A 24,916-nucleotide genomic window follows, 5' to 3' on the forward strand; every position below is an offset into this window, starting at 1 on the left:
TCATTTGATCGCTGCTTGCTATTTTTCCAAAGTCCTTCCCTGTGATATGGACTTGCTGATCTTTATGGGGTCTGCCCTGCTATCTGTTTTAAGGGTTTCTTGGCTTCTCTGGCCTCCTATTTATTGCTGTGGCTGCAATTCTGGATGGGATGTTCCTGAGATAATTTAGTTCCTAGCCTTGGCCTTCCCTGGTCATAATATTTAGTTTCATTTCCCATTTTTGATTCCAGTCTGTCTGTAACCACCAGGAATGATCACCCACATCCCACCATGTCTGATAATTTACTGAAGACATGTATTTATGCCTTTTTTTTCCAAGGCATGGGATGGGACTTGCTCCCTCTCTTCAAATGTAGCCACAGAACCCATAGTCTTGTTCAGCCAGAAGGAAAATATCAGTGGTGATATGACTGTGAGGTGGAACTTCCCATTGTAGGTAGGATATTCCTAAATTAAGGCTACCATTTCCATCCCTATTTCTACATTGTACCTTGAACTCTTGGAAGAAAAATGGAAATCAGCATAGCATCTTGTACAGAGCCTGCTATTATTGTGTGCATTAAACAAGACCCAAATATGCCACCCACAGTGAGTCCCAGAGGAGATTTAGGCCAAGGAATACCTAGTTTTTAGCTCCTTGTCAGACTTAGGCAAGAAGCAGGCACACAACACGCAGTCCTGTGAAGACTGAGGCAGCTCTGGGCATGTGGAGAGACGAATCCCTAAGTACCTTAGGCACTTTCAAGACAAACGGAGGCACCCCTGGAATTTAGGTGCCTGTAGGGTTAGGTGTCAAATGAATGTGGGATTTCAGGACCATAGTTTGTGTCTTACGTGTTTTATGTGGGACAGAGGAAGGATTTTGGCCCCTGCATACTTCATTGCTCTTTTATCACCAGCTCCAAAGTGTGGGAATCCAAACCACTCTTCATTTATTCTCACAACTAATTACCTGAATCTCAAATATTTGCTTGCGTGTACTGTTTCTAGAGGAAATGTTAAACCTCTATTGTACTGGAAAAGAAGATAAAGTATTTAGTGACAAAGATGATGACAGTCTATTCCATTTTTCTATAATTTGCTTATGGGCTTTAGATTGTTTTTTCCACATATATTGTGCTATACATTGGAACAGTTTTATATTAGAACAGTGTTTCTGTTTTGAAACAATAAAAAGGGAGGATCAATTATTTGAATAAATAGTGTTATCTCAACTTGTGTGTTACTTAGTTTCTGTAACAGCCTCAGATTTTGAGTATGTATTTGATTCTTACTGTAATTCCAAAATTTGCATGTTTCTGTAGTTTTTTGTAAGTCTCACAGTGTGCAGCTAGGAGGATATTGAATATGACAAAGTCTAATCTAGATACCAAATCATCATCTTTTTCACCATGTTGGAATGAAACCAAACAGGAGAAGGATAATTTATTGCATAATATCTTTCCATGATAGGAATTACTATGAACTGTTGCAAAACTGTGCTGGTTCAGATAAAAGCTAGACGGACTTGTTCTGTTGCATGTGTCAGGACTGCTGACATAAACATGACCATCCTTTAAAGTTCCCTAAATGACCGGCTAATTCTAATGATTTTCTGTCTTAACTAATGGTCTTAGAAATGCCATTCCTGAGAGAAGAGGTCCAAATCTTCTAAATAAGACTAAGAGCAAGTACTGCTATGAGCCTCTACAAATCTGTTTGGATCGAGATTGCATGTTGTTCTGATCTTGCCATATTTAACACCGAGACTTTAACTTTGGCCGAAGTTTGAACAAGTATTATCAACCAAATCCCTTTCACCTACTTCTGAGAAATCAGGATATTGTGTATCGGGATACTGTAGTGTATGTTAGCACTGCAGCACAAATGCTGAATATCTCAAAGCTGATGTTGCATGCTTATTTCTTATATGTGTTACTCCAGAGAGATACTTAACTCTGCGCATTTTCTAGCTACTCTGTGATAATAACGCTGGTCCAGACCCTGGCAAAATAATCTAAAAGGATTTGAAAAGGTGCCTGCCTTGGACTTCTCCTTTTTTTCTGTTCTGTAATTTAAATTGGATGTTTTCAGGCCATACATGAATTTTTTTTGGTGTGGAATGAAGTAGCACAGGTCGCTGAACATACCCTTGGCCATCTGGCCTGCCAAGAACTACAGGTACCAACTGGGTACGGTGACAGGGAGAGGAGACACAGGGACTGCAGTGGCTCAGACTCCTTTCTCCCCAGTGCTGTTTAGCTGAAGTGGCTCACCAATACTGATTTAGTCACCTTTGCTTCAGCACAAGCGAATCCAAATTATAACAGACCTAAATGGAAATGTAGAATACATGCTTAGTAATGTATTTATCTGGGTTCTTCTATGGTGAATGTCATAAAATGCCACGGTTATGCCACTTGTGGATCTCTAGTCAAGCAATTAGAAAGAAATAGTCTTAGGCTAAAATACAAGAAGAGGTATAGATATTCGTATCTTTGCAGTCTATAGCCAGTGTTCAAAAATCCTATCCCGATACAGGAAACAGGACCTCCTGCTTTATTTCTAGCCATCCATCAAGGACGGCATGCTACCTATTATCAGGTCTCCTGTGTCTGCTTTTGGAGAGAGTTGAAACCCAATTGGATGTGGTCCTGAGTAACCTGCTCTTGCAACCTCGCTTGAGCAGGGGGGTGCACCAGACAACAACCTTCAGAGGTCCCTTCCCACCTCAAGTATTCTGTGATTCTATGATTTCTACGCTTATATAAATTGCTTTACCAAAACTGACATTTTTTCCTTGATCCCATATGCATTTCCTAAGGGTACAACCATTCATCTTTCCAGTTCTATCCAATTTTGTCATGACACATAGTTAATTTTGGGAAAAATCACTTTCTTTGTTAATCACTAGCCAAGTAAATCACACACCACTAAGGAAAATAACTGAATTTGCCCCCCTCCCTCCCCCCCAACAGGTGTATATCTTGTTTTGGGTAAAACAGTAGTACAGGTAGGGCTGAGCTGCTCAGCCAAACCCCTTCCTTATTTTGTCTTCCCCTGCCTTTCTCACATCCGTGAGATGTGAGATTTCTCACATCCTTTCTCACATCACGTTTTCTGAATCATTGTCCTCCTGCCGTAAAAACCCCAGCATTAATTTATGTCCATCTCAATTGATGTAGCGTTTGTTAATTATTGGCTGATTATGACTATTTTAATAGTGAATTTCAAGTTTTTCCAGCATGAAGACGTTTATTATTTCATGTTAGAAAAAAATTAGCAGACAAATGTCTGTTAGCACACAATTATAACCTCTATGTCCCATCAGTAGCAAGCAAAATCAGAACAAAAACTCCTCATACCAGACAAAAGCATGCTGGTTAGTTACAATTTAGGACAGACAGTATCTGTCAGCGCAGAACAGTTAAGTCTCCTGAGGAGAGCTGGAGAAGACCTTAGGCTCATTTAAGAGAAGATACCAAAAAGCACCGTGAAGACTCATGGGACCACCACGTCCTGGCTTGGGCTGGCCACGATACGACCTGAGATGATCCTCCCCGTTGCAAGACGGCAGAGGTGCATGTCCCAGCCTGACCCTTCCCGCAGGAACGGCTCTGCCTCCCCCACAGGATCACTTCGCCCTTCTCGGCGGGATAAAGAACCGGCGCGACGCTTAAAGCCACTTTATTCCCAGGGAGAGGGACAAGCAGTTAATTAATTAATTAATGTTGCCGGCACCGGGACAAAAAGCAGCGCTGCAGGGTTCGGGGTGCGCTGGCTCCCTTGGAGCCCCCTCGGCTCCCCGGGAGGACGGGTCGGGCCGGGGGGGGGGACGCGGAGCCCCCGGCTCTGCCCCTGCGCGGTGCGGGCGGGCAGCCTTTTCCCCGCCGCTTGCACAAGTGTCCGGGGCGCGGGGCACACCTGAGGGTTAGCAGAAAACAACAACAAGATAATGGCCCCTAATGCGCACCCTGGGCACGGATCACAGGCGGGCCGCTCCCTTCCTGTGCGACCGGCGGGGAGCCTGCCGCGCCGCGGCTCCTTCGGCGGGGAGGGACCGACGCGGCCGGCGGTGGGCAGGGAGGGAGGGAGGGAATTGCCTTATTAAACGCATACACCGAGGCGGGCGGCTGCCACCGCCGCCCCGTCCATGCCCGCCGAGAGCCCGCAACCGCCGGCCGCGCCGCGCTCCCCCTGCTGCCGCTCCTGCCCCGGCTGCCGGCGGGAGGGCACCGCCGCCGCCCGCAGCCCCGCCGCCGCCTCCCGCCGCCGCGGCGCGGAGCCCGGCATGGCCCGGCGCGGCCGCTTCCAGCGCTTCTTCGGCCGCAGCGAGTCGGAGGACTCGGAGCCCGAAGGGGCGGCCGCCCCTCCGGCCCCTCGCCGCCGCCCCTCCGCCGCCACCGCCGCGCCCAAGCGGCGCTCCGCGTTCCCCCACTGGCGCCCGAAGAAGAAGGAGCAGCATCCCCGGGGTGCTCCCGCCTGGACCACGCCGCCCGCCTCCCCCCTCGGCTCCCGGGCCCCGCGGTAAGCGCGACCCCCGCGGGCGGCTGCGGGGGCCGGGAGAGCGGGCGGCGCGGGGTGGGAGCCGCCGATGCCTGGGGCCGGCGGGCCGGGCTGGGCTGCAGGCCAGGGGTGTTTTTCTCTCCCGAGGAGGGAAGCGGGTGTCCCGCAGCCGCCTTCACGTCCAGCGTTTGCCCCAGCCTCCTGGCGGAGCGGCGCCGAAGCGGTGTTGACAAACAGCAGCGCCTGTGAATAAGTAACAGTCACCCTGTGCCCCAAGCAGAGGGAGGCTTCCTGGCCCCAAACAGCCTGCTGAAGTGTGGCTGGTGTGTGGGAATAGCTTTTACTCTTCTGTAGCAGCGGGCTTGCTCTGTGCGCGCTTTTCCTGGACGTAGTAAAAGGGAGGGAGAGAGGAGAGAAGGGCTTGACACCGCTTTTCTACAGGTACTTCCCCTAGCTGTTGCTCCCCAGTGTGGTTCGAAGTCTGCCATGAGTAATGACCATCTAATAATGCACGCTGGCTTATAAATTCTTGAGGACACAGGCATTCCCTGTGGCCGCAGCATGGGGAAGCTCAGGGAGACCGTGGGGTTGCCGAGCAGTAGAGCCTTTCTTTCCACATGAAGGGTATGGTTTCACAGCAAGGTATGGTGAACTCAGGGTTACGTCAGGAGTCGGTGTGGTTAATGCTGCTGAGATTTGAAGAGCAAGACCTGGGCAATGATAAGATGTCAGTGCTACCAGGATTAAAAAAAAAAAAAAAAAGTTGCAAGTTCATGGTCTCTCGGGTTTTTGGTTCCGACTGAGAAATTTCTAAGTTACAGAATGTGGTTCTGTGTGTTTATATATATCTATCTAGTTATACAGAAAATGCTAGTGCTTGCCTAAAAATAGACATCACATAGAGGCCTGGACTCGACTAAAGTATAGTCTAATGATGTTTGTATTTGGTATTGAGATGTATTATTGAAAACTTTAAACACCAACATCTGTTATAAAAGAAGAAAGAAAGAGCATATGTTTATGTATTAATAGGAAAAAGAAACTGAAGTCTACTTTTCAGAACTGTTAAACCAGGAAATGATGTATTTCACAGTGCTGTTGAGTGGTCAAGCTCAGGGTGATGCTGCAGGTGACCCCAACCAGGAACAGACCCTGCTTCTGCCTTCCAAAAGCCAGATAAAACCAAAGAGCATCACAGTGTGGCTCAGGTTGGAAGGGAGCCCTGAGCGTGGTCGGCTCTGAGTTCAGACTCCAGTTGCTCAGGATCGTGTCCAGTTGAGTTTTGAAATCTTTGAAGAACAGAGAGCGCACAACAGCTCTGGGCAAGCTTTGTCACTGCCCGTGTGTGAGGAGGTTTCTCCTGGTACAAGGTTGAAAACATCTCTTCCAAAAGTTTATGGCCTCTTCTGCTTCTGCCAGGCACTACTGAAGAGCCTCTTGGCTCTTCTTGGTGACCTTCACACGCGTAATTGGCAGGCAGATGCTGGGTCTTCTCTGGGATAACCTCTTCCCCAGGCTGAACCTGCTGCCCAAGCCTCTCCTCTCAGGGCAAGTGCTCCAGCCCCTGAGTACCTTGGGGCCCTATGCTAAACTTGCCCCAGTTTATCAACATCTGTTTTGTGTTGAGGGGGCCCAAAACTGAAGAGACTATCTGAAGGTGGTCAAATGAATGGCAAGAAAAGGGGAATAAGTCTTTGGTCTAGATATGAGATCTTTTTTCTTCCAGATACCTTGCTAGATCTGCAGTGCCAAAACAAGCCAGAAATGCTGTATGGGATTTGGGGTTCAGTTCTTACACCTGAAAAAAAATAGGGTGTTTTTTCTGTATAAATTTGTTATCAAGTGCCAAAAATACAAGTGAAGTCTTATAATTGAAAGGCTTCTGAAATGATAGGTTTGTAACTCTTGTTACAAAATAACTGGTCTTTTGCTTTTTGGTCGGGGAACCAATCCCTCTACTATTGATAACAGGTTGGGCTTGTGCTTCAGCTCATGGAAGTACACATGTACGTCACTATCATTAACTGCAGATGGTCATCTTCAGAGAGCATAAACTTCTCTTGTTTGTGTAGCTTTCTACCACCCTATTTTTTTAAAATATGGGATAAACGAAGCCTTTAATACACAGCCAAAAACACTCAATGCATTTTTTTAGTATGTTGAAGATTATGGTAGCATTTCTGAAAAGACATTTTTTTGAAGTATTTTATTTTTATTACGTGGATGGTAGGTTGTAATGCACGGTTGGAAGAATGCTGTATAGGCCAAATAAAATACACTTTTAAAAGTGGTTATTTTGAAAGCTTAAGATGCTTAATAAATGGCCAAGGCTTTTGCTATTAGGGAGACGTGCTTTGGCACATAACTAGCATGTCAGCTGGCAGTTTGAAGACACCTATTCATATGATACTCCAGTTTAAAACTTACCTGATGAGCTATTTTGCTCTTCTTATGTTATTTTTTTCAGGTAGTCAATACTTTTCCTTGCTGTTATTTACTTATCTTGAAGAGCAGTAGCCAGTATGGCATAAAAAAGTCTTGCTATAAAAACCAAACCAGCAGCCCAGCTCCTTTAGACTTGAGGCTAGAAGCGTGCGTTCTCCTGCCTTGATGAAATTTATGTTGTACTGCCTCTGTTTGTGGGTGTCTGGGGTTAAATCAGGGAAGCCAGATGAACTCCTCTGGTCTCTTTTTCTAGAAGAAGCTTGTAGAATATTTTTCCCAGAGATTTTTCCTACATATTGGATCCTCTATGCAGAAGAAGGTGCAGTGAAAGAGAAGAGTGAAACAGAACAACAGTTGTCACCATGCCATAGAAAACTGCACCGTATTAAGAAACCAATTTTTACTTGATCCCTTGAAAGTCCCATCCCTACAAAGTTGTCATGTCCTGGACGTTGAATGATCTCCACCCAAGGGCAACTTTAAAAATGAGGATGATGACTTGGGTTTGAACTTTGAAGCAGGAAGTTGACTACAGGAGGACAAAGAAAATTGTATGTCTTTGGGGTGTGATTGTTTAGCAGTCTTTCTCACAGTGTGCACTACTCTCTGAATCTGGAGCTTTTGGTATTTGGTGGTCAAGACCAGACAAGTTACTCCAGTCCAGTTATGAGTTGGCTAACACATAAATGACAGTAGCTAGATTCTTGCCCTACATGTGTCAATGAAATGTCACCATGAATGCGTCAATGTCACTGTGAAAAAAGAGGACGCTTTTGCTTCTTTTTACTTCCTCAGTTTCAAGAAACACTGTCAATTTGGTGTTGGCCTTGGTATTGAGCATGATAGGACTGCTACCATCAGCAACACCCCTTGTTTTTACTACTTCCCTCTCCCCTGATTAAATTTAACTAAGCTCGTCTTCATCAACATACTAAATATGTGAATGCAAAGAAACTTACGTGAGTGTTATTCTGCAACAATTTGGTAGGGAAACAAAAATTAATTAGGGTTCAGTAACAGCATAAAAATAAGCAAAGGGAAACAGCATTAGGCTACATTCAAGGAAAGGTGGACCGTGGAATCATACCTTATCTCGGAGGGGAACACACACGTTCAGGAGATATGTTGAATGGGAAGAAATGTGTTGCATGTGGAGAAAGTGGTGGTGAGACCGAGATCAGGTATCTCTTCCCTACTTTCATATTCTTTGAGTTACTCTTCTTTGACTTCTGTATTAGAAGAGGTGAAGGAACCGTGCTTCACAGCGCACCTATAACGTCACATTTTGCGGAAAGCTGAAGAATAAATATTTCACCCTGTGAAAAACAGAGTTTATAATAACACAGAACATTAGTAGCTTGCTTGATTGACAAGAACAAAATGTAGAAAACTGTCAGTCAGCTGTGTTAAATGGTATAATACAACCCTCAACTCAATGTGCTTTATGTGCGAAACTTTTCATTTGTGCATCATCTGGTTGAAGACAAAGTGGAATTGTTTACCTGTGTTCTTTGCAAGACTGAATGTGGATGTCTGCAAGTGTTCCTGGTTGCACTTACTTTATCGGAGGTGGAAATGAAAAAGGGTAATTACATTTGCAGTATAATTCTTGGTACTCTGTAATGTAAGCATAATGCCTTAGGAATAAAGTCTTACTGGTTTGTTTTATAGAGGAAAGGAGTTCTCTTAAATTATCATGATCGGATAATTACATGCAGAAAGTTTTTTTTCTCAAATTTTATCTATACTAATGGGGAAATCAGTGCTAGTAAAAAAAAAAAAAAGTATGTTTCTAGAAAAACACTAAGATAAGAGGGATGGCGTGCTAAAACATTCAGTTACTTTGTTTGCATTCTTAAGAGGTAAAAAGTACCATCCTGTGAAAACCTACATAATGACATCTGTGTCATGACAGTAGTAATCTGTCTCTCCTGCATGAGTTCAGCAACAGCTGCTGTTTCTGTGTCGCTGATTTTGCAGGTTTGGTGGCTGTGAAAAAAACAGTGGGGAGAGCGCCCTCCTTTTCGTTTTGTCCTTTTAAAAATCTAATGCCAGTCTAAAAAATCTGAGCCGGTAGGACTGCTGGTGCCTTCCTGATCAGCCTGCAGATGTCAGTGGAAGGGTAGATCCTGGTAGAGAAGAGTGGGATCTCATTCCCAACTTCTGTAGTGCAGAAGAATTAATGACTTTCTTTACTCATGTTTTTTCCCCTTAAATTAGAAAAAATGATCTTAAAAAGTAAAGTGAGTCAATGCACTCATGCTATTCACAGTCAAGGAATTTTTCCTTAGTTTTTGGGGTGCTTCTGCCTTTCTTGCATGTTTTTTTTGGAGGGATGGTGTACCCTACTGTATTCAGGTGAAACTGATCCATAGTAATGCTGAGTACCATTGAGGTGATAGGAGTTCTGCACTGAAGAGTTAAATTTCTATCAAAACAAGGACTGTTGTGAAGAAGCAGGTTCTAGCCTACTCGAACTAGGTGCCAGTCTTGACACCTTTGGTTTTAGTGTGTCAGATCCACACTTTGAAATAGTGGCAAATAAAAATATAAAGGTGTTTTGAGAAATTATTATTATAAAACACCATTGGGGAAACCGCCCAGGATGGTGCACAACAAAAAATTCATATTGAGTGCAGGCACATATAGTTGGCACTTAATAACGCATGGAGTGCTAAAAACAATATTAAATATTGAATGCATACCAATTCAGTGAGTAGCATTTTTCTAAAAGTGCAAACAGCAGGTTTCACTTTCTACTCTTTCTTAACACTGCTATTTCTTGTCTCTTCCTTTTCTTCTTGTCACGTTCCCTTCTTCCTACAACTCTCTCTCACATCTTTCCCGCCCTTTTCATCCGCTTGAGATTTGCATCAAGCCATTCAGCCTTCATTCTCTTTTGGGTTCCTGCTTGCATGGAGCAAACAGAAGAGTGATGTTTTACTGTACCTGTGACGGCCTCAGGGCGTAGGCAGGACAACGCTTGTAGGTAGAAATTAATAGGTTATTGAAACGGTGAATATAATTATTTTTATTTACTTCATATACAAGTACAAGATCTTCTAATTTCATATCTTCTAATTTCAGATATCTACATGGGAACTAGTTATTCCCTTTATAATCAAGGAGGGCAAATAGGCATGTCTGGTGTGCAGTTCATCTCACCCTAAGGTTAGTGTCTAAAACAGGCTAAATGAATTGCATCTTAGAAGTGCCAGTTTTGCCTCATTGACTTTAAAAGCTGCCTGAAGGTGACGCCTCCAACATCTGAATTTTGGCAGCTGAATTCCATCCGTGTTACTTGATAAGGGGGAGTCCACAGGCTAAAACTTCCATGCAGGAGGTGCAAAGTTAAACAGTCATGAGCTTCAGAAACTGTGTTCTGATTTTCCATGTGCAGCTTTAAGGCACCTTTTTTGTTCACAAGCAGTCTGCTTTTAAAGATTAATTTTCTGCAGAATTTCTGTTTATTCAGTTGATTATGGTTAAGAGTTTTCAAGGAACTGGGGGTGATCCCTACTTCTGCTGTGTTTCATAGGGAAGGCTGGGCACATCATGGGAAAGTCGTGGAAAACAAGCCTTTCACAGATAATTACAGAGAGAGAACAGGGGAAGCAGGAGAAAGGGGAGAGGAGATTACTTGACCTAGGGTCTGATTTGCAGAAATTTAGCCAAAATGATAATGCTTAGGGAAGTTAAAGGCTGGCAGAAACAGAATCTTATAATGGGAAAGATGGGGAGCTGTTAACAGTAGGCAGTTTTTCCTTTAGCAGCTTGCATTTTGAAATAGAATAAAAAGATGAGGAGCTATTCTATAATCAGAGGTTCCTGTGCAAGGGAAAAAAAAATACCTTTTTTCAGCTTTTAAAACAGACAGAAGGAAAATCATCAATGGTTTGCATGCATGTAATATATCTGATAATAGTGTATCTTTGTGTGTACTATTCTTATATTAGTCACTTCTTACACCTAGCAAATTTTCTGCTGTACAGTTTTCCTTCTCACGCGTGTTTGTTCATGCAGCCACATGCTGTGAGCTAACACAATCTATCATCAAATACTTCATCATTCAGTGCTCCTTGAAGACAAAAAGGGAAAGATAGGCAAAGACTGATCAATATAAGGGATTAATTGTCTCCTTTGGTGCCCTCTGCAAAAAAGCATAGTATTCATTTAAAGAAAAGAACTTATCATCTTGTCCATATCCTTCATTCCCAAGAGTTGCAAAAGTACTGCCATTTTTCATCTGAGTCACTTTGGAACTGTACTTGGAAATTCTGAAATGAAAATGAAAGAATATTTGTTGGATAAAATAGTATGCTTCTTGCTACATGAATCCTTTATTTGTCTAGAATGTACAGTTATAAAGCCAACCAAAGTTTTAAAAGAATGTCCTGAATGATGAAAATTTGTAAAACACACATTTGATGAATTCCCCAAATTGATGAGCCTGACACCAGAAGCACAACCGCTATTTAGCTGAAAAAAATCTTGTTTTTCTCAGTAAGGATACCTTATGTTGATTACAGTGCTCCTTCTACCATTAGAATCACTCCATAAGTACTTTAAGAACCGTAGGTAGACAGAGGGTCCGCAGTGCATCCTTTAACCAGCTTTTTTATAGTTGCCGTTTCATGTTTGTAAGCTGCTATTCTATTGTCCCTCGAGTATTTTGGGCTGTTGCTGGTGGTGCTGCTGGTCGGTCAGGAATGCTGTCGGATGCCATTCAAATCAGTGAGGATCAGTGCCCAAGCTCACAGCGCTTGATCAGGCTACAAACAGCTGAGCAGAAAAAGTTGAAGTTGCATGGCCTGGTGGTAACCATCACATTCCATTTGTCCCTTCTGTGGCCAGGAGCAGGTGCCACAATACAGTCTCTTCAGGGCTCACAGATGACTTCTAATTAACGCTAAGAAAGCAGGAGAGAACCTGTCATATCAGTGGGCTTGTGAGGAGAGGCTGCTTTTTAGGAAGTGAGGACATTGCATGCTTTGTCCTGTCAGGAAACTAACAGAATGCTCTCCTTATTATGCCATAGATACAAAACAGGTTGATTTAGGTTGGCTGAAACCTCTGGAGCTCATTTTGGCCAACGCCCCACTGGAAGCAGAGCCAACTGCAACATTAGATCCCACTCTGAAGTTAGATTGGGTTGCTCAGGTCTTTGTCTAGTCATGCGTTGAATATCTTCATGGACAGAGACTCCACAGCTTGTCTGTGAAGACTGTGAAAGCTTGTCCTCAGGTCTAATTAGAATTTCTCATGCTGCAACTTGTATCTCTCTCCTTTTGGTCTGTCCCTATGCACCTCCGAGCAGAGGTTGACTCCTGTTAGGTAGCCAGTTTCTACTCTTCCAGGTGCTCCTTGTACCTCATACCCCAGCACCTAAGCATCTTGGTGGCCCTTCTCTGTACTCACGCCATTTTCTACACCTTTCTTGTCCTGGAAGTGTACAGGTAGCCTTCATTGACACAAGGGCACGCTGCTGATAATGTCTGATACTAGAGTAATGTGAAAACTAAGGACTTGCAGAGACTCGGCTCTGAGAACTACAAGGTAATGCCAAGTGTCATTGTGAACCTGTCGATTTTTGGGAGGAGTGTCTATAGTTTCTTATTCTTTGACTTCCAGAAGGTTTTACTGATCTGTTTGTTTTGGTTTCCATAATTTTAATTCCTTGAAACCACCAGTTGGGATTTCACGGTGGACATTCCACAACAGCCAGGGAGGTACTCTGTGATTAGCAGTGCTGACACGTTTTCCTACTCTTGGCTGGGAATCCTGTGCCACTTATGAATCATTTAGTGAGTAACCAGTAATTCTTGTGACAGAACGTATATTTAGAATTTTGGGACAGTATAAGCATGTTTGGCAAAAAACCAAACCATATGATTGCTAATAACAGTCTATAACATTATAGTGCCATCTCTCTCTTTAAGGAGAGTGTTTTGATGGTGCACCCATGATTACCAATTTGCAGATAAACTACAAATAATTCATACTGCATGGTGTAGGGAGGTCACCTGTAGATAGATACGTTCTGAAACTTACTTGTTGTCCCCTGTGGAAGCATCTCTATGACCTCCCTTAGCTATGTGTAAAAGCTGAAGCAGTAGGGGAGAAAATAGGAATGGAAAAAAGGATATCTACCTTATGCTCTTTCTGTTTGAAGAATACTTGTGTACTTGGCAAAGAGGAAGAAGTTGTCAAGTTTGTTTTTTTCCAAATATGTTTGACAGTAAGACTAGATAATTCAGTGGAACTGCTGAAATGGCAGCCCTTGTTACCTTTGGTGTTACCTCTCTATTCTTACCCGTGCAGACTAGGTCGCAATAAGAGGTATAGATTTAGGCATATTCAGTCTTCCTGGGTTAGAATTTGTCTAGGAGCAAGATGCCTTCTGTATGGGAGCAACATAGATGGGCTAGTATAGCTAGCATAGACACAGATAGCTTACACGATCGCATCAGAGCCAGATTGATCTGTTGGGCTGATTGGTTTTTTACAGCACTCAGAATAAGCTCACATATGAGCTTATTTGAAGACAGGCTGAGAGAGTTGAGGTTGTTCAGCCTGGAGAAGACAAGGCTCCAGGGAGACCTTATAGTGGCCTTCCAGTGTCTGAAGGGGGCTATGAGAAAGCTGGAGAGGGATGTTTTACAAGGTGTCCCGGTTTGAAGTAAAACAGAACCAATTTTCTGTTCTGTAACTTTACATCCCAGCTAGGCCTCCTCTAACTCTCTGATTAACGGCATATTGTGGAGAAAACTGCTCGTTCTCAGAATGATAAGACCAATGTTTGTGCTCCATGCCAAGGAATGGTGTGCAGGGAGGCCCTTGCTTATACTTCTTGCTATAACAACCAAGGTCAGCCAATTTCGTTATTTGCCCCCTTAGAGGGTCGGAAACGGAAAAAACGTAGAGGGGTCACATCGGTGGGGAGGAGCGGACAGGACAGGTGACCCAAACCTGACCAACTGGGGTATTCCATCCCATCTGCCCCATGCTCAGTATAAAGGCTGAGGGATCAAAGGGTCAACCCCCTTCCTGCGATGGCCGACGTCCAGAGAGGACTCTGTCTGTTCATCTGCCTTTGATCCCGATCCGTGTGTTCCTGACTCCAGAGCTGGAATCCAGTTCCCATTCGTCACTGAGTCCAGTCTGGGACTTCCCCAGTGCCTGCCGGTGACGTGACTGTCACCCTGGGAGCTTGATACGGTTTTGTATATATTGTATCTATTTCATTATTTTCTTCTTTATTTTTATTTTAATATTAATTCTTCATTAAAGTAGTTTAGTTCATTCTAAACTTCTGAATCTCCTTTATCTCTTTCTCCTCCTCTCTCCTCTTTTAGGGGGGGGAAGGGGGGCGGAAGGGCCATCTGTCGGTCCGGTTTTGGTAAATTCAGCCGAAACCACGACACAAGGGCAGGTAGTGATAGGATGAGGGGTGATGGCTTCAAACTAGAAGAGGGTATATTTAGATTAGATATCGAGAAGAAATTTTTCACTGTGAGGGTAGTGAGACACTGGAACAGGTTGCCCAGCGAAATTGTGGATGCCCCATCCCTGGAAGTGTTCAAGTTCCGGGGGGGTTGGAACTAGATGATCTTTAAGGTCCCTTCCAAACTAAACCTTTCTATGATTCTGTATTCAGCCTGAAAGGGCAAATGAGCAGACACAGCACCCAACTAACATAGTGACATGGCTTGCAAACTAGAACTGTTTTTTGCCTGGCTGATTTAAACTTGGACACATTGAACACACACATCTGCCTCACCCCAACACGTAGACATATTCTGAGTTAACCCCATGGGATTCTTCTGATTTGAGACTGGATTCCTTAACTTATTCAATGGGAGGCAACCTTGTCTGTCTTCAGTTTAGGCAGTAAGAAATCTTTTTCTCACACCTTTTGTCTGTGTTGTTAGTTTACCGAGTAGTCTCTCCCAGGCTGTGGTGGCTTAGGTTGCATGTTTATCAAATGTCTAGAATAATGGAGTCTGATTTTGACTATGGCTTCTATATGCAAATAGTAAATAACAGCACAAAAGACAAAAAAAAAAAGTTGGCACCTTTCAAAAGCTGTGAATGAATACATATCATTTGCAATTTCAGAGTGGAACTCATTAGGCTTTATAGTCCTTGTGTAATTTAAAGGGTGTGTATAAGGTGAAGAATTAAAAAAGAGGCTGAGGCCTATAAACATTCCACAGGGATGTATTTTAAATACAATATATGTGACAGTCCTGCAGGTGATAAGTCTGTTCACGTGAATTTGGCTGCCTGATTCCCAATGAACAACTCAATGCCCATTTCTTTCACATCTGATGGAAATTGAGCATAGCCAGAGCTTCAGGGAGGCTCTCATCTCCTGTATTTGGGATGAAACCTGATGATGTTTTCAGGAAAATACTTGTCTTCAAAGTTCTAATAAGTCTGAATTGTGGAGGTTTCTGTCCTCTCTGTTGGTAGAGTAGAAATCCAAAGACAGCCAGAGTTGTACCATTGTTCATCTGAGTCTGTCTCATTGTTTGCACTAAGGCCATGCATCTGTGGCTTGGAGTGACTGGTAATTGAACTAACCAGTTCTTTGTAAGATCTAGATGATATCTTCCTTGCTTGGGACAAATAGATATCTTTACTATATACAGCCTTTGAGGTAAGGGAGAGCTAGTAGTTTTAACGCAGTTTTTTTGGTGTTTTATATGAGATATATTTATGACAGCTATATTCTGTGGGAGAGATTTCATGTTTTCACTATATTTCACTACAAAAGGAAAAAAAATCGGTAGAGATATGACAGTACTCTCTACTGGCTTGTTACAGTTAATAAAACTAAAAACAAAAATAAAAATCTGAAGCCTAAATGATGCTTTTTCAGTCAAGATACCTGACTTCTCATCTTGACTTTCAAGAAGTATTTGTTAGCACAAGCATAGTATGTTTGGATTGAAGCATAGTTTAGAAAATGTTTAGCTTTTATAAACTTAAGTTTGAAATAAATAAGAGTCATATCCCAAACAACTTTTACATGTGTGCCAGTGTGCTAAGGAAGTCTTGTAAATAAAAAAAAAAAAGTCAGCACGTACTTCATAATGTAACTTTTTGGCAGAAGTAAATCTAGTCAGATGAGAGACTCTAGTCTCTTTTGATATGCAAAATGTCGCTTTTTTTTTCTGTAAATACTAAATACAACATGATAGTAAGACTTCTGATTTGAAAATGTGAGCAAAAAGTGACCTCAGTTGTAAATATTTACTAGTAAGTGAAACTGCGTAGTAATTCAGACGTGAGTATTTTTATGAATGCTCTGCATCCTAAATGAACCTTGTTTAAATGGGATATCTCTCTTTTCTTCCCACTTTGCAGTTCAGTGCTCAGAAGCTGTGCGTGAGCCCATCCGGAGCTGGCAGGCTGCTGAGGCTGGAAGAATGTCCCACTGGCTGCTAAACCAGTGGGGCAGCATTGGAGGGAATGATAATAGTTCAGGGCTTACACGGCGGTGTTCGAGCGCTGATTACACCTTACAGAGGTGCTCGCTGTGACTGCTGAGGAGGGACTGAACGTGAAGTATCTGGCAAAAACTTGGCAACTTTAAATGCTCAAATTCTGTGTCTAAGTGAGCTCTAGCAAGTTCAAATGTTGCACACAACAGTATTTTTGATGACATTGTAGTGTCGCCTGATGTAATCAGGGTTTTGTGATGGCAAGTTTCTTTTAAAACTATGAAACACAGTTAGTTCATGAAGGGTGTTTTCTTACCTTTGGAAAGGTATCTAAATAATTTCTCACTGCTGCTTGCCTCTGTTCTTTGTCTAGATTGTCATCCTAGATTTATTTAGCAGTTGTTTTCTTTGGAATTGTTTCCGGTTTTTTGAGTGATTTTACTAAATATGATCAGGGTGATTCCTTGATGCCACTACAGCTGTAAGTGACTAACTTGTCATACTCTACAGCTTTGTTTTGCTTGGTTTTGCTTGGTTTTAAAAGAAAAAGAAACCTCTGTATACCTGTTTGGACATGTCTAATCTCTTCTAAGTTAGATCAGAGTTATTTGCCAACCTTTGGCATATTTCCTTTGTATAGTTCTGTTAAACAATGTTTTCCCCTGTGCAGTTTTGTGCAGGAGTAGTGCTTTTCTCATGTCTACCCTAAAGCAAGTCCTTTATGCTCTGAAGACTCCACATTTTGATAATTCATTTCTTTGTGGTTCATAAGATTTATCAAAGTCCATAAATTCTCTTTTCTCACTGTTCTTTATTATGTTCCCTGGAATGCCTTCTCTTCCAATGACGGATTGGATATGCTTTTCCAGGTGAAGTTGAACCCTCTGGTCATTACCCTGGGAGAGCTGCCAAAACAATGAGCTATTATCATGTATTCCTTTCTTCCCACAGTGAGAGGTATCAGTTCTGACTTTGGTCCACAGAACATAAGAGTTGATAGAGTTTAACATTTATTTCCCAGTTATGCCTCTCTGTAACTAAGACAGACGGATTTATCTCTTATCAGTAATAATGCTTATTTTTCAACAATGTGCAATTCCTTCGGTTCCTCTTCTGGACATCATATTCCCCAGGCTGTCCACCATCTGATCTGTTTCTCTCATAATTCTGAAATATATTTTTATCTACTTCCAGAGGACTCAACGATTTACAGCCTATATTGCAGCATAGGTGTGTAGAGTGTGTTTATTGAATATAAATGGATAATACGTATATTAATTTTATATGTAACACGTAATACTTGTTTTCATTCTAACATATGCAGTTTGGTTCATTGACTGCATTTTCTTGCTAACAGGATGTCCATTACACTCGAAGATGATTATAAATAAATTTTGCTGCTGGTGACGAATTAGGTGTTCATGTCATCTAATGAAGCAGGCGTGACCAGCCACGTGTTGGCAGCAGCAGGCTGTGCTGTGCATGAAATACACGTGCTTACTTTTTTTCCTTTAAAGAGCAATCAGGGTGTGATTCTCCAAGGGCAGATTTTGTTGTTTCACGATGGGATATTCCATCTAGTGGCTGAGTCATTTCTACCTTTGAAAAGAGTTTTGAACCCTCTTCCAAGTAGCATCTTACTCAGTTTGTGGGAAGAACACAAGCAGTTGCCTTTACTTCTCCAGTCACGTTTCCCATATTTCTGAGGTGGTACAACATCCAGCTCTCCTTTTGAACTCCCTGTGGGCATATTCATCTCACCCAGTAAATTGTAGCATTGTTGGTAAGTGTTAGTGTATCACTTTGCTTCAAAAAAACCCTCACTTTGTATGATGGTCTGGATGCCATTCATAAAACTAAAAAATTCCCACACTGAGCTGCTTAATACTAAACTTTATTTTATAATATAGTGTTAGGGCAAACAGCTGTGAAGTAAAGGATGTTGACTGTCATGCAATTAAGTACTGTCTAAGTGGGTACTGAAATGTGGACAGACTTACTTGATTGAGAATTTCCCTGGGTTGCCCTTGCTTGCCTCTCCTATCCTTGTAATTTTAGCCTGTGAACACTGAAACTTTGGGGAGTCTTTTGGGTATCCTGTTGTCTGAACTTCAGGGTCAGGTTTTTACAGATGTTAGAAATTGGCCTAAAAGAGAGAAACAGTCACCATGAATGGCTCTTCAGAAAAAAGGTTCTGCCAGACTCTCTGTTTCTCCACACACATACTCAAAATTGACTGGTTTGATTTTGAGTAGTAGTCCTCACTTGTGTTCAGGTGTGGATGTGTGTGTCGTTACCATCCTCAAACATAAGAACTTTCTAATCTATTGGTATCCGTAGGTATCAATAGATCTGCTGCTGCCGCTTTTGCTTCATATCAGAGGGCTAAATGTCTTCATGTGTTTCAGTCACTCCTCAGCCTTGGTGGAAGCTTCTTGTTCTTGGGGAGCTTTTAACTTCAGTCTTCAATAGTTTTTATAAGCCTGGGTCTGCTGGCTTAGGTCCCACATCACAGATTTCACGGAGCTGAAGGACACATGAACAAACAAGGCAGTGATCGGGGACATCTTGGGGAGTAGCGAGCACCTCCCAAAACTGGAAGCATGAATGTTTTCCAGTGGTGCTCATGCAGCTTCTGATGCTGGTGACCTGCTTGCAAAGTGCCTGGGTGAGGAGCGAGTGCTGTGGTACTGCCAGCGCCTTCTGCTTCTCCCCCAGGGCTGGATCACAGGCAAATGACAATAAAGAAACAATTTCTCACTATGGCATCTTGTTATCTGATCCTTGTTAACCACTGTGGCATTCGGTACCAGCGCTGGCACCACCCAGGGTGCCAGGATATATTTGACAGAGAACCCAGGATACTTCAGGGCATCTGAGCAGCAGGCAACACTGACTAATGCTCCAGGGCTTCAAACTGCCTTGCTGACGGCATTCAGTTCACATGATGTCCCTGCTGCCTTTGTCATCAAGGCTGTCGCTGTGGAGGAAGGGTGTTGCCTTTCTCTATGACTCCTTGCCATTTGCAGGAATCTAGGAGGATGTGATGGATGTAAATACTCTCTGTCTTTGCCAATGTGAGTGGGTCCCAGAAAGAAAAGATGATTTCTGAGACAGTCTAAGGGTGCAGAGTGTTTTTGGCCCTATGAGGGACCCTTCAGCCCTGCATCCATCCAGGAGCAGTCCCCATGGCAAGAAGATATTTGTAAGACAGTGACTGAGTTCACAGGTGTTGGAGATCCTGGTCACAGCTCATTCCCTCAAGATGAAGTGATTGTCTGTAGATGAGCACCCTACAAGTGAAAAGATTTTGTAGAGCTAAGGTCTAAGATGTGATGGAGCAGCAACATATCACCACATCAGAGCCAGCCACTACTGTAGGAAGTTCAGCAAACAGCCTTGGGAACAGTGTCTGTGCCTATAAACCAGTGACCTCTGGATAGTGGATTTGCCAAACTGACCAAGGGTGCCAGGGCTCTGGAAGTATCACCTACGGCATGGTTAAAAATAGTATTTATCTTATTTAAGCATTCCAAAGAACAGTTTTACAGTTTCATATTCATAAAATACTATGTGGTTTCTCAGGGCATCCAGATTTGATGGTATATTCAGCAAAACAGTCCTTGAAGTCTCCATTCTACTTCCCACCTCTGAGTGGACTGATTATTCCTTTGTAATTATTCTTGTCTGTGCCCACGGACAATCACAAATAGAGGAAAGGATTATTTTTTTTTTAATGTGTTATTTAGCTTTCCTGAAGTCTATATGCACCTTCTACAACCACTCTCTCTACAGATAAGGCAACCTGGGCTCGCACGCTCATGAGGAAACTGAAATTTTGGGCATGCTCTGCCCTTTATGATGATGGTGCCAAGAACATTAAGATACATACGAAGAACATCAAATGCATATGTAGTGCTGCAAAAAGCTCATCAGGTCTGGGCATTTGTGATGGGTTGACCCATCAGTCGCTCGTTTGCTCCCCTTTGCCAGTGGGATGGGGGGGAGAATTGGAAAAGCAAAAGCCAGAAAAGCCAAAAAATCTCATGGGTCAAGATAAGGATAGTTTAACAAGTGAAAGAGAAGAAAAAAAAAAAAAAAACCAAGCGATGCACAATCAATCACTCACCAACTCCCACCAGCAGACCGATGCCCAGCCAGCCTCTGAGCAGCAGCTTTTGGAAAGACACACCCCAGCACAAATGCACATGGTTTTTATTGCTGCGCATGACGTTGCATGGTATGGAATATCCCTTTGGTCAGTTTGGGTCAGCTGTTCCTTCCCAGCCTACTTGCTGGGGGGACAACGTGAGACATGGATAAAGCCTTGGTGCTGTTCACGCACTGATCAGCAACAGCTAAAACGTCGATGTGTTATCAACGCTGGTTTTGGTCACAGTTCTAAACCACAGGACCATACGGGATGCTATGAAGAAAATTAACTCCATCCCAGCCAGACCCAGTACACACTCTTAGGTGCTTATCCGTAGTTAGTGATTTGTTGTTCACTGAAGTATTTATTCTATCAGTTTGTGGATTTTCTTATTAAAGGTGTGGCTGGACTGCAAGGTTGGTGGAGGAGCCATGACAGTTGGATATGTGATGAGTTTTATGCGCATACATACTCTGGAAGACTGAGAAAAATAAAATAGCTGCGACTCAAAGATCGGAAAGGTCTGTACGAAATAACACGAGTTACGAAAGAAACGGTGAAAATATATTAATAACACAAGTTACCGAAGAAAAGGTGGAAATAGATTAATTTCTTCTCTATGAATATTATAAGCAAGACTGTTTTATACATGTTTAAAACCCACACAGAATCTTGAATGAAAGAATCACCAAATTATTCAAGGAAATTTAAAGCCTATTTTTTTAAAAAAGGAAGAATAAATGATATTGCATTTTGACATCTCCTGAAATGAATTGCCTGGGGTGCGCATGAGGTCGGTCAAATGCTGCAGTTTAGTTTTAGAAAACTCCTGAATAATTTTTACAAATTAAAACATTTGTAGTTAGTAAGATTACAGTAAGAAAAAATAAGCCTTAGACTTCAGAGCTTAATGAGATTGCCTAGGGAAGACAGGAAAGGTATTTTTGCCCAATATTTACTCTGTTGCATAATTAGAGGAAAATTTTCCCCACTTTATTTACAAAATAAATTAAATATGGTCTTTTTAATGCTTTAATGAAATGCAGGTTTGCACATCTAACATTATTTCAATATTTTTCTTGTGCAAGTTTTCTTTTTTCCTTGTAGACTCCAGACTTTTTTTTTTTTTCAAGACTTCTTGTTGGTTTATCTGATTGTGTTTGTTAATCTGTGTAAACATGAATTTGAACACAAATCCATGTCTGAATAAACAACTGGACATATTTTACCACAATGTGACATTCTCTGCTGTCCTGCATCATTACTTAGCTAGTAATGAAATGCTATCACTACTACATCTCTTATCCTGGAGGTTACTAGAAATGCCATCGGGTTTGGGTGACTGTCACTATTGTCCCCTGATCTTGATTCGAAAGACCACAGAGGTATGTATGTGGTGTATATCTTGGATGACTCCCAGGAGCTTGCTCACATCCTATCAGTTGGCTTTGAAGTTCGTGCCTGCTGTTGCCTGGTGTTGATGCCTCCTGCCACAAGTCTTCCCTGGCAGATGCTGGGTCTTGGTGGTGATAAATCTGGTGAAGCAGTTGCTGTTCTGAAACTGTTATGATAATTGCAGATGTTTCAGTGTAATTGTGTCTCCTCCCTTCCCACTTATTGGCCATACCCACTTTTTGGGGACAGGACCTACCACAGTGAGACTCCAAAGATTCTCTGCATAATTGCACTGTGAGTAGTACTAGATTTTACTTCCTATGCCCTCTTTTTTTGTCTTTAATATGGTTTACCTGTTGATTACATGCTATTGCTTAATATTTACATCTGAGTTTTTACATGGTGCCTACTTAGCATGTATGCAACAGAAAATAACAAATTGCAAAAGCTTGAATCAGTACAGACAATTTTTAAATGTTTATACAAATTCATTTTTCCTAAAACTACTTTCCATTTCCTCCAAGAGTAAAAAATACATGATTAAAAACTGAATTAAAGAGGAAACCTTCTTCTATTAATTGTTGAAGAAGTCCTTACCCTCCTTTCTTTTTCCATTCTTGAAGTACCTTTCTCATCTCTCATATTTTCAAAAGTGTTTTACTTCTTCCACTCTGATTTCTGTATGTCTCATATGCCTGGAACAGTCTCATTATTTTCATCTGCTCAATAACCTTCTGTCTCTCAAAGTCCCTTTACAAATGTGCTTATTTTGGTTAGCTTTCCACCCCTCCTTTTATGCTGCTCCACTGTCCTTTAATCTAGCCCAAATTACAATTTAATAATGAAGGTGAGGGTTGAGGAAGAGAGGCAGTTCTAGTTTCAAAAGTTAGCCGTAAAACAAAGCCCTTCAGTCATCCTACATCTTCTGCTGTTGCGGTCCATGGTTCGGTCAGCTCTGGCTTTTCAGGCTGCGTGTTTGTTTTCTTGTACGTGTGCACAGAGCGAGGCGCAGAAATACCGCTGTTTGCTGCTTACAAAAACAAAGGGGAACTGAAGCTTTTCTTTGATGAAAACTGTGTGCCGTTTCACTAGGGACAAGAAAAGCCTTTTAACAGAAGCAGTTTTCTAAGTGCCTGCCAAGGTTTCTATAGCAAAACTACTTTTTGAGCCAACTCTTGACTGCCTAGTAGAGCATTAAAAAAAGAATGACTAAGGATATAGAATTAAGCTAAAACCAGCACAAAGTGTAACATAATCAGTTTTTTTTCCCCTCTTCCTGTATTTAACTAGTCGAGGGCCTCCATCTTTTCTTCTGCATCACTGACACTAACTGCTTTTATTAATTTGTATTATATGCCAATTAACATAGATAGGTGTTTGGCTATACTGGCTACACCTTGGCTGTACCTTTTATTTTAGGAAACTGACATTGCATTTTAACATATTTTGTGACCTCTGCTCAAACATCAATATTGAGAGGACAAAAAAGGGATTTGAATTAATACTGAAGTTATACAGACTTACTTGGGAAGAAAAAAACTTTAAATGAACAAGCTGTTTTGATAGTGAGGTGGGTGTGTAAAATGAAAGTTGTTAATTCTAGATTTTTGTGTGGAAATTTGTAAACCTTGATTAGTGTTTATTGCCTCCATTTTCATTAGTCTTGTGACACATCTTTAAGGGAGGAGACTATTAGGCATGCTTGTGTAAGTTATTTTGTACAACTGGACTTACCCCAGAGATCATTGCCTGGGAATGATAGGGTCTTGCTTACAGGTCCAGCCATGGTTGTTCTGAAGTTCCTAAAAATGTTATTGCACGTGTTAATTAGTGAGACCTGAATTACTAAAATGATGTTGAACTAGCTTTAATTAGTGAAACCAAAATCTCAGTGTCCTCTTGTTTCTGTAGCTCCTGTTTTTCCCATTAATTAATGGAAACATTACTAGAAAATGATATGTTTCATTTACATTTTTATGTGAAAGATATGTAATTAAGAGACTTCCAGACCTGGCTACAGTGTTGCCTTCTGATGGAAACAGTTCAGATCAAATCTTTTAGTAAGGTAATTTCTTTATGATGCTTCAGCAAAATAATGTCGTTTTATTTTTAATCTATAATTTAGCAATTTACAACATTTAAACTATGATTGATCTTGAAAATGAACTTCAAGTATTTAGCAATTATTTGTCATTCTTGGTTGCTCCTTTCTGATCCTTGGCGTCTTTGAAGTGAGTATTATCTCATACGAAGACAGAAAAAAATACAGTTCTGAATTACGGGTAATGAATATCCCTTGACAGAGATTTTGGAGTCTGTATCTTTGCAGGAGGAAACTTTGCAGCCCTAAAGGGCTGCTGCCAGGTTAACTTATTTTCAATTGTGGATTTACTGTACACAGCAGCCTAGAGCAGGCTTTCAGAATGCTTGAAGGTCCGAGTTTGAAGTTGTCACTTCTTTCACTGTGTATGTAACTCAAGAAGAACACGACCACTTTCTTTTCCTTTGCATTACCGATCCTAGTAACAGAGTGTTGGTTAGTTTAGTTATTTATTCTTGCTCTTTTTTGGAGATTACTTAGAGTTTTGAAAAGGCTCCTTTAGTCGGGAGAAGGTTTTTTAAGAAAGGAGGGGTTTATGTTTTACTTTGAAAAATCATCAAGGCAAAATACACTGCAGTCTAAAACCCAATTCTAAAAAATGTTTTTGCCCCCAAATCCTGAGGATTTATCTGTGGGAGATTCTAATTTCTTTGTCCCTTATGAAGGAGTTGCCCCATCTGGGTCACAAATGACAAGATAAATGCCTTGTTAAACTGGTTTTAGCCCTTAGAGGGTTGAAAGTAGGCAAATGCAGAAATTAAAATAGAAGGTTTTAGCAAGTAACTACAGAGTTGCTGGCAGATGACTCTGTACTAAGCTATTGTAAATAGGACATCCTCAATGACTTAAGTCAGTCTTTGAACTGGCTCCAGAACGACTTGCATTTCA

The 24,916-nt window shown here is 41.9% G+C and overlaps 1 protein-coding gene across 1 annotated transcript in view; it reads left to right on the forward strand.

Annotated features, from left to right (window-relative positions):
- The first annotated feature begins 4,270 nt into the window (after positions 1-4,270).
- CRYBG1 (crystallin beta-gamma domain containing 1) overlaps positions 4,271-24,916 on the forward strand; it is a 97,630-nt gene continuing 76,984 nt past the window's right edge. The window contains exon 1 of the mRNA XM_074150677.1: positions 4,271-4,506. Within this exon, the coding sequence (XP_074006778.1) occupies positions 4,271-4,506 (236 nt within the window). The remainder of the gene's footprint in view (positions 4,507-24,916) is intronic.

This window comes from Numenius arquata, chromosome 7, assembly GCF_964106895.1.
Source record: "Numenius arquata chromosome 7, bNumArq3.hap1.1, whole genome shotgun sequence".
Taxonomy (NCBI): domain Eukaryota; kingdom Metazoa; phylum Chordata; class Aves; order Charadriiformes; family Scolopacidae; genus Numenius; species Numenius arquata.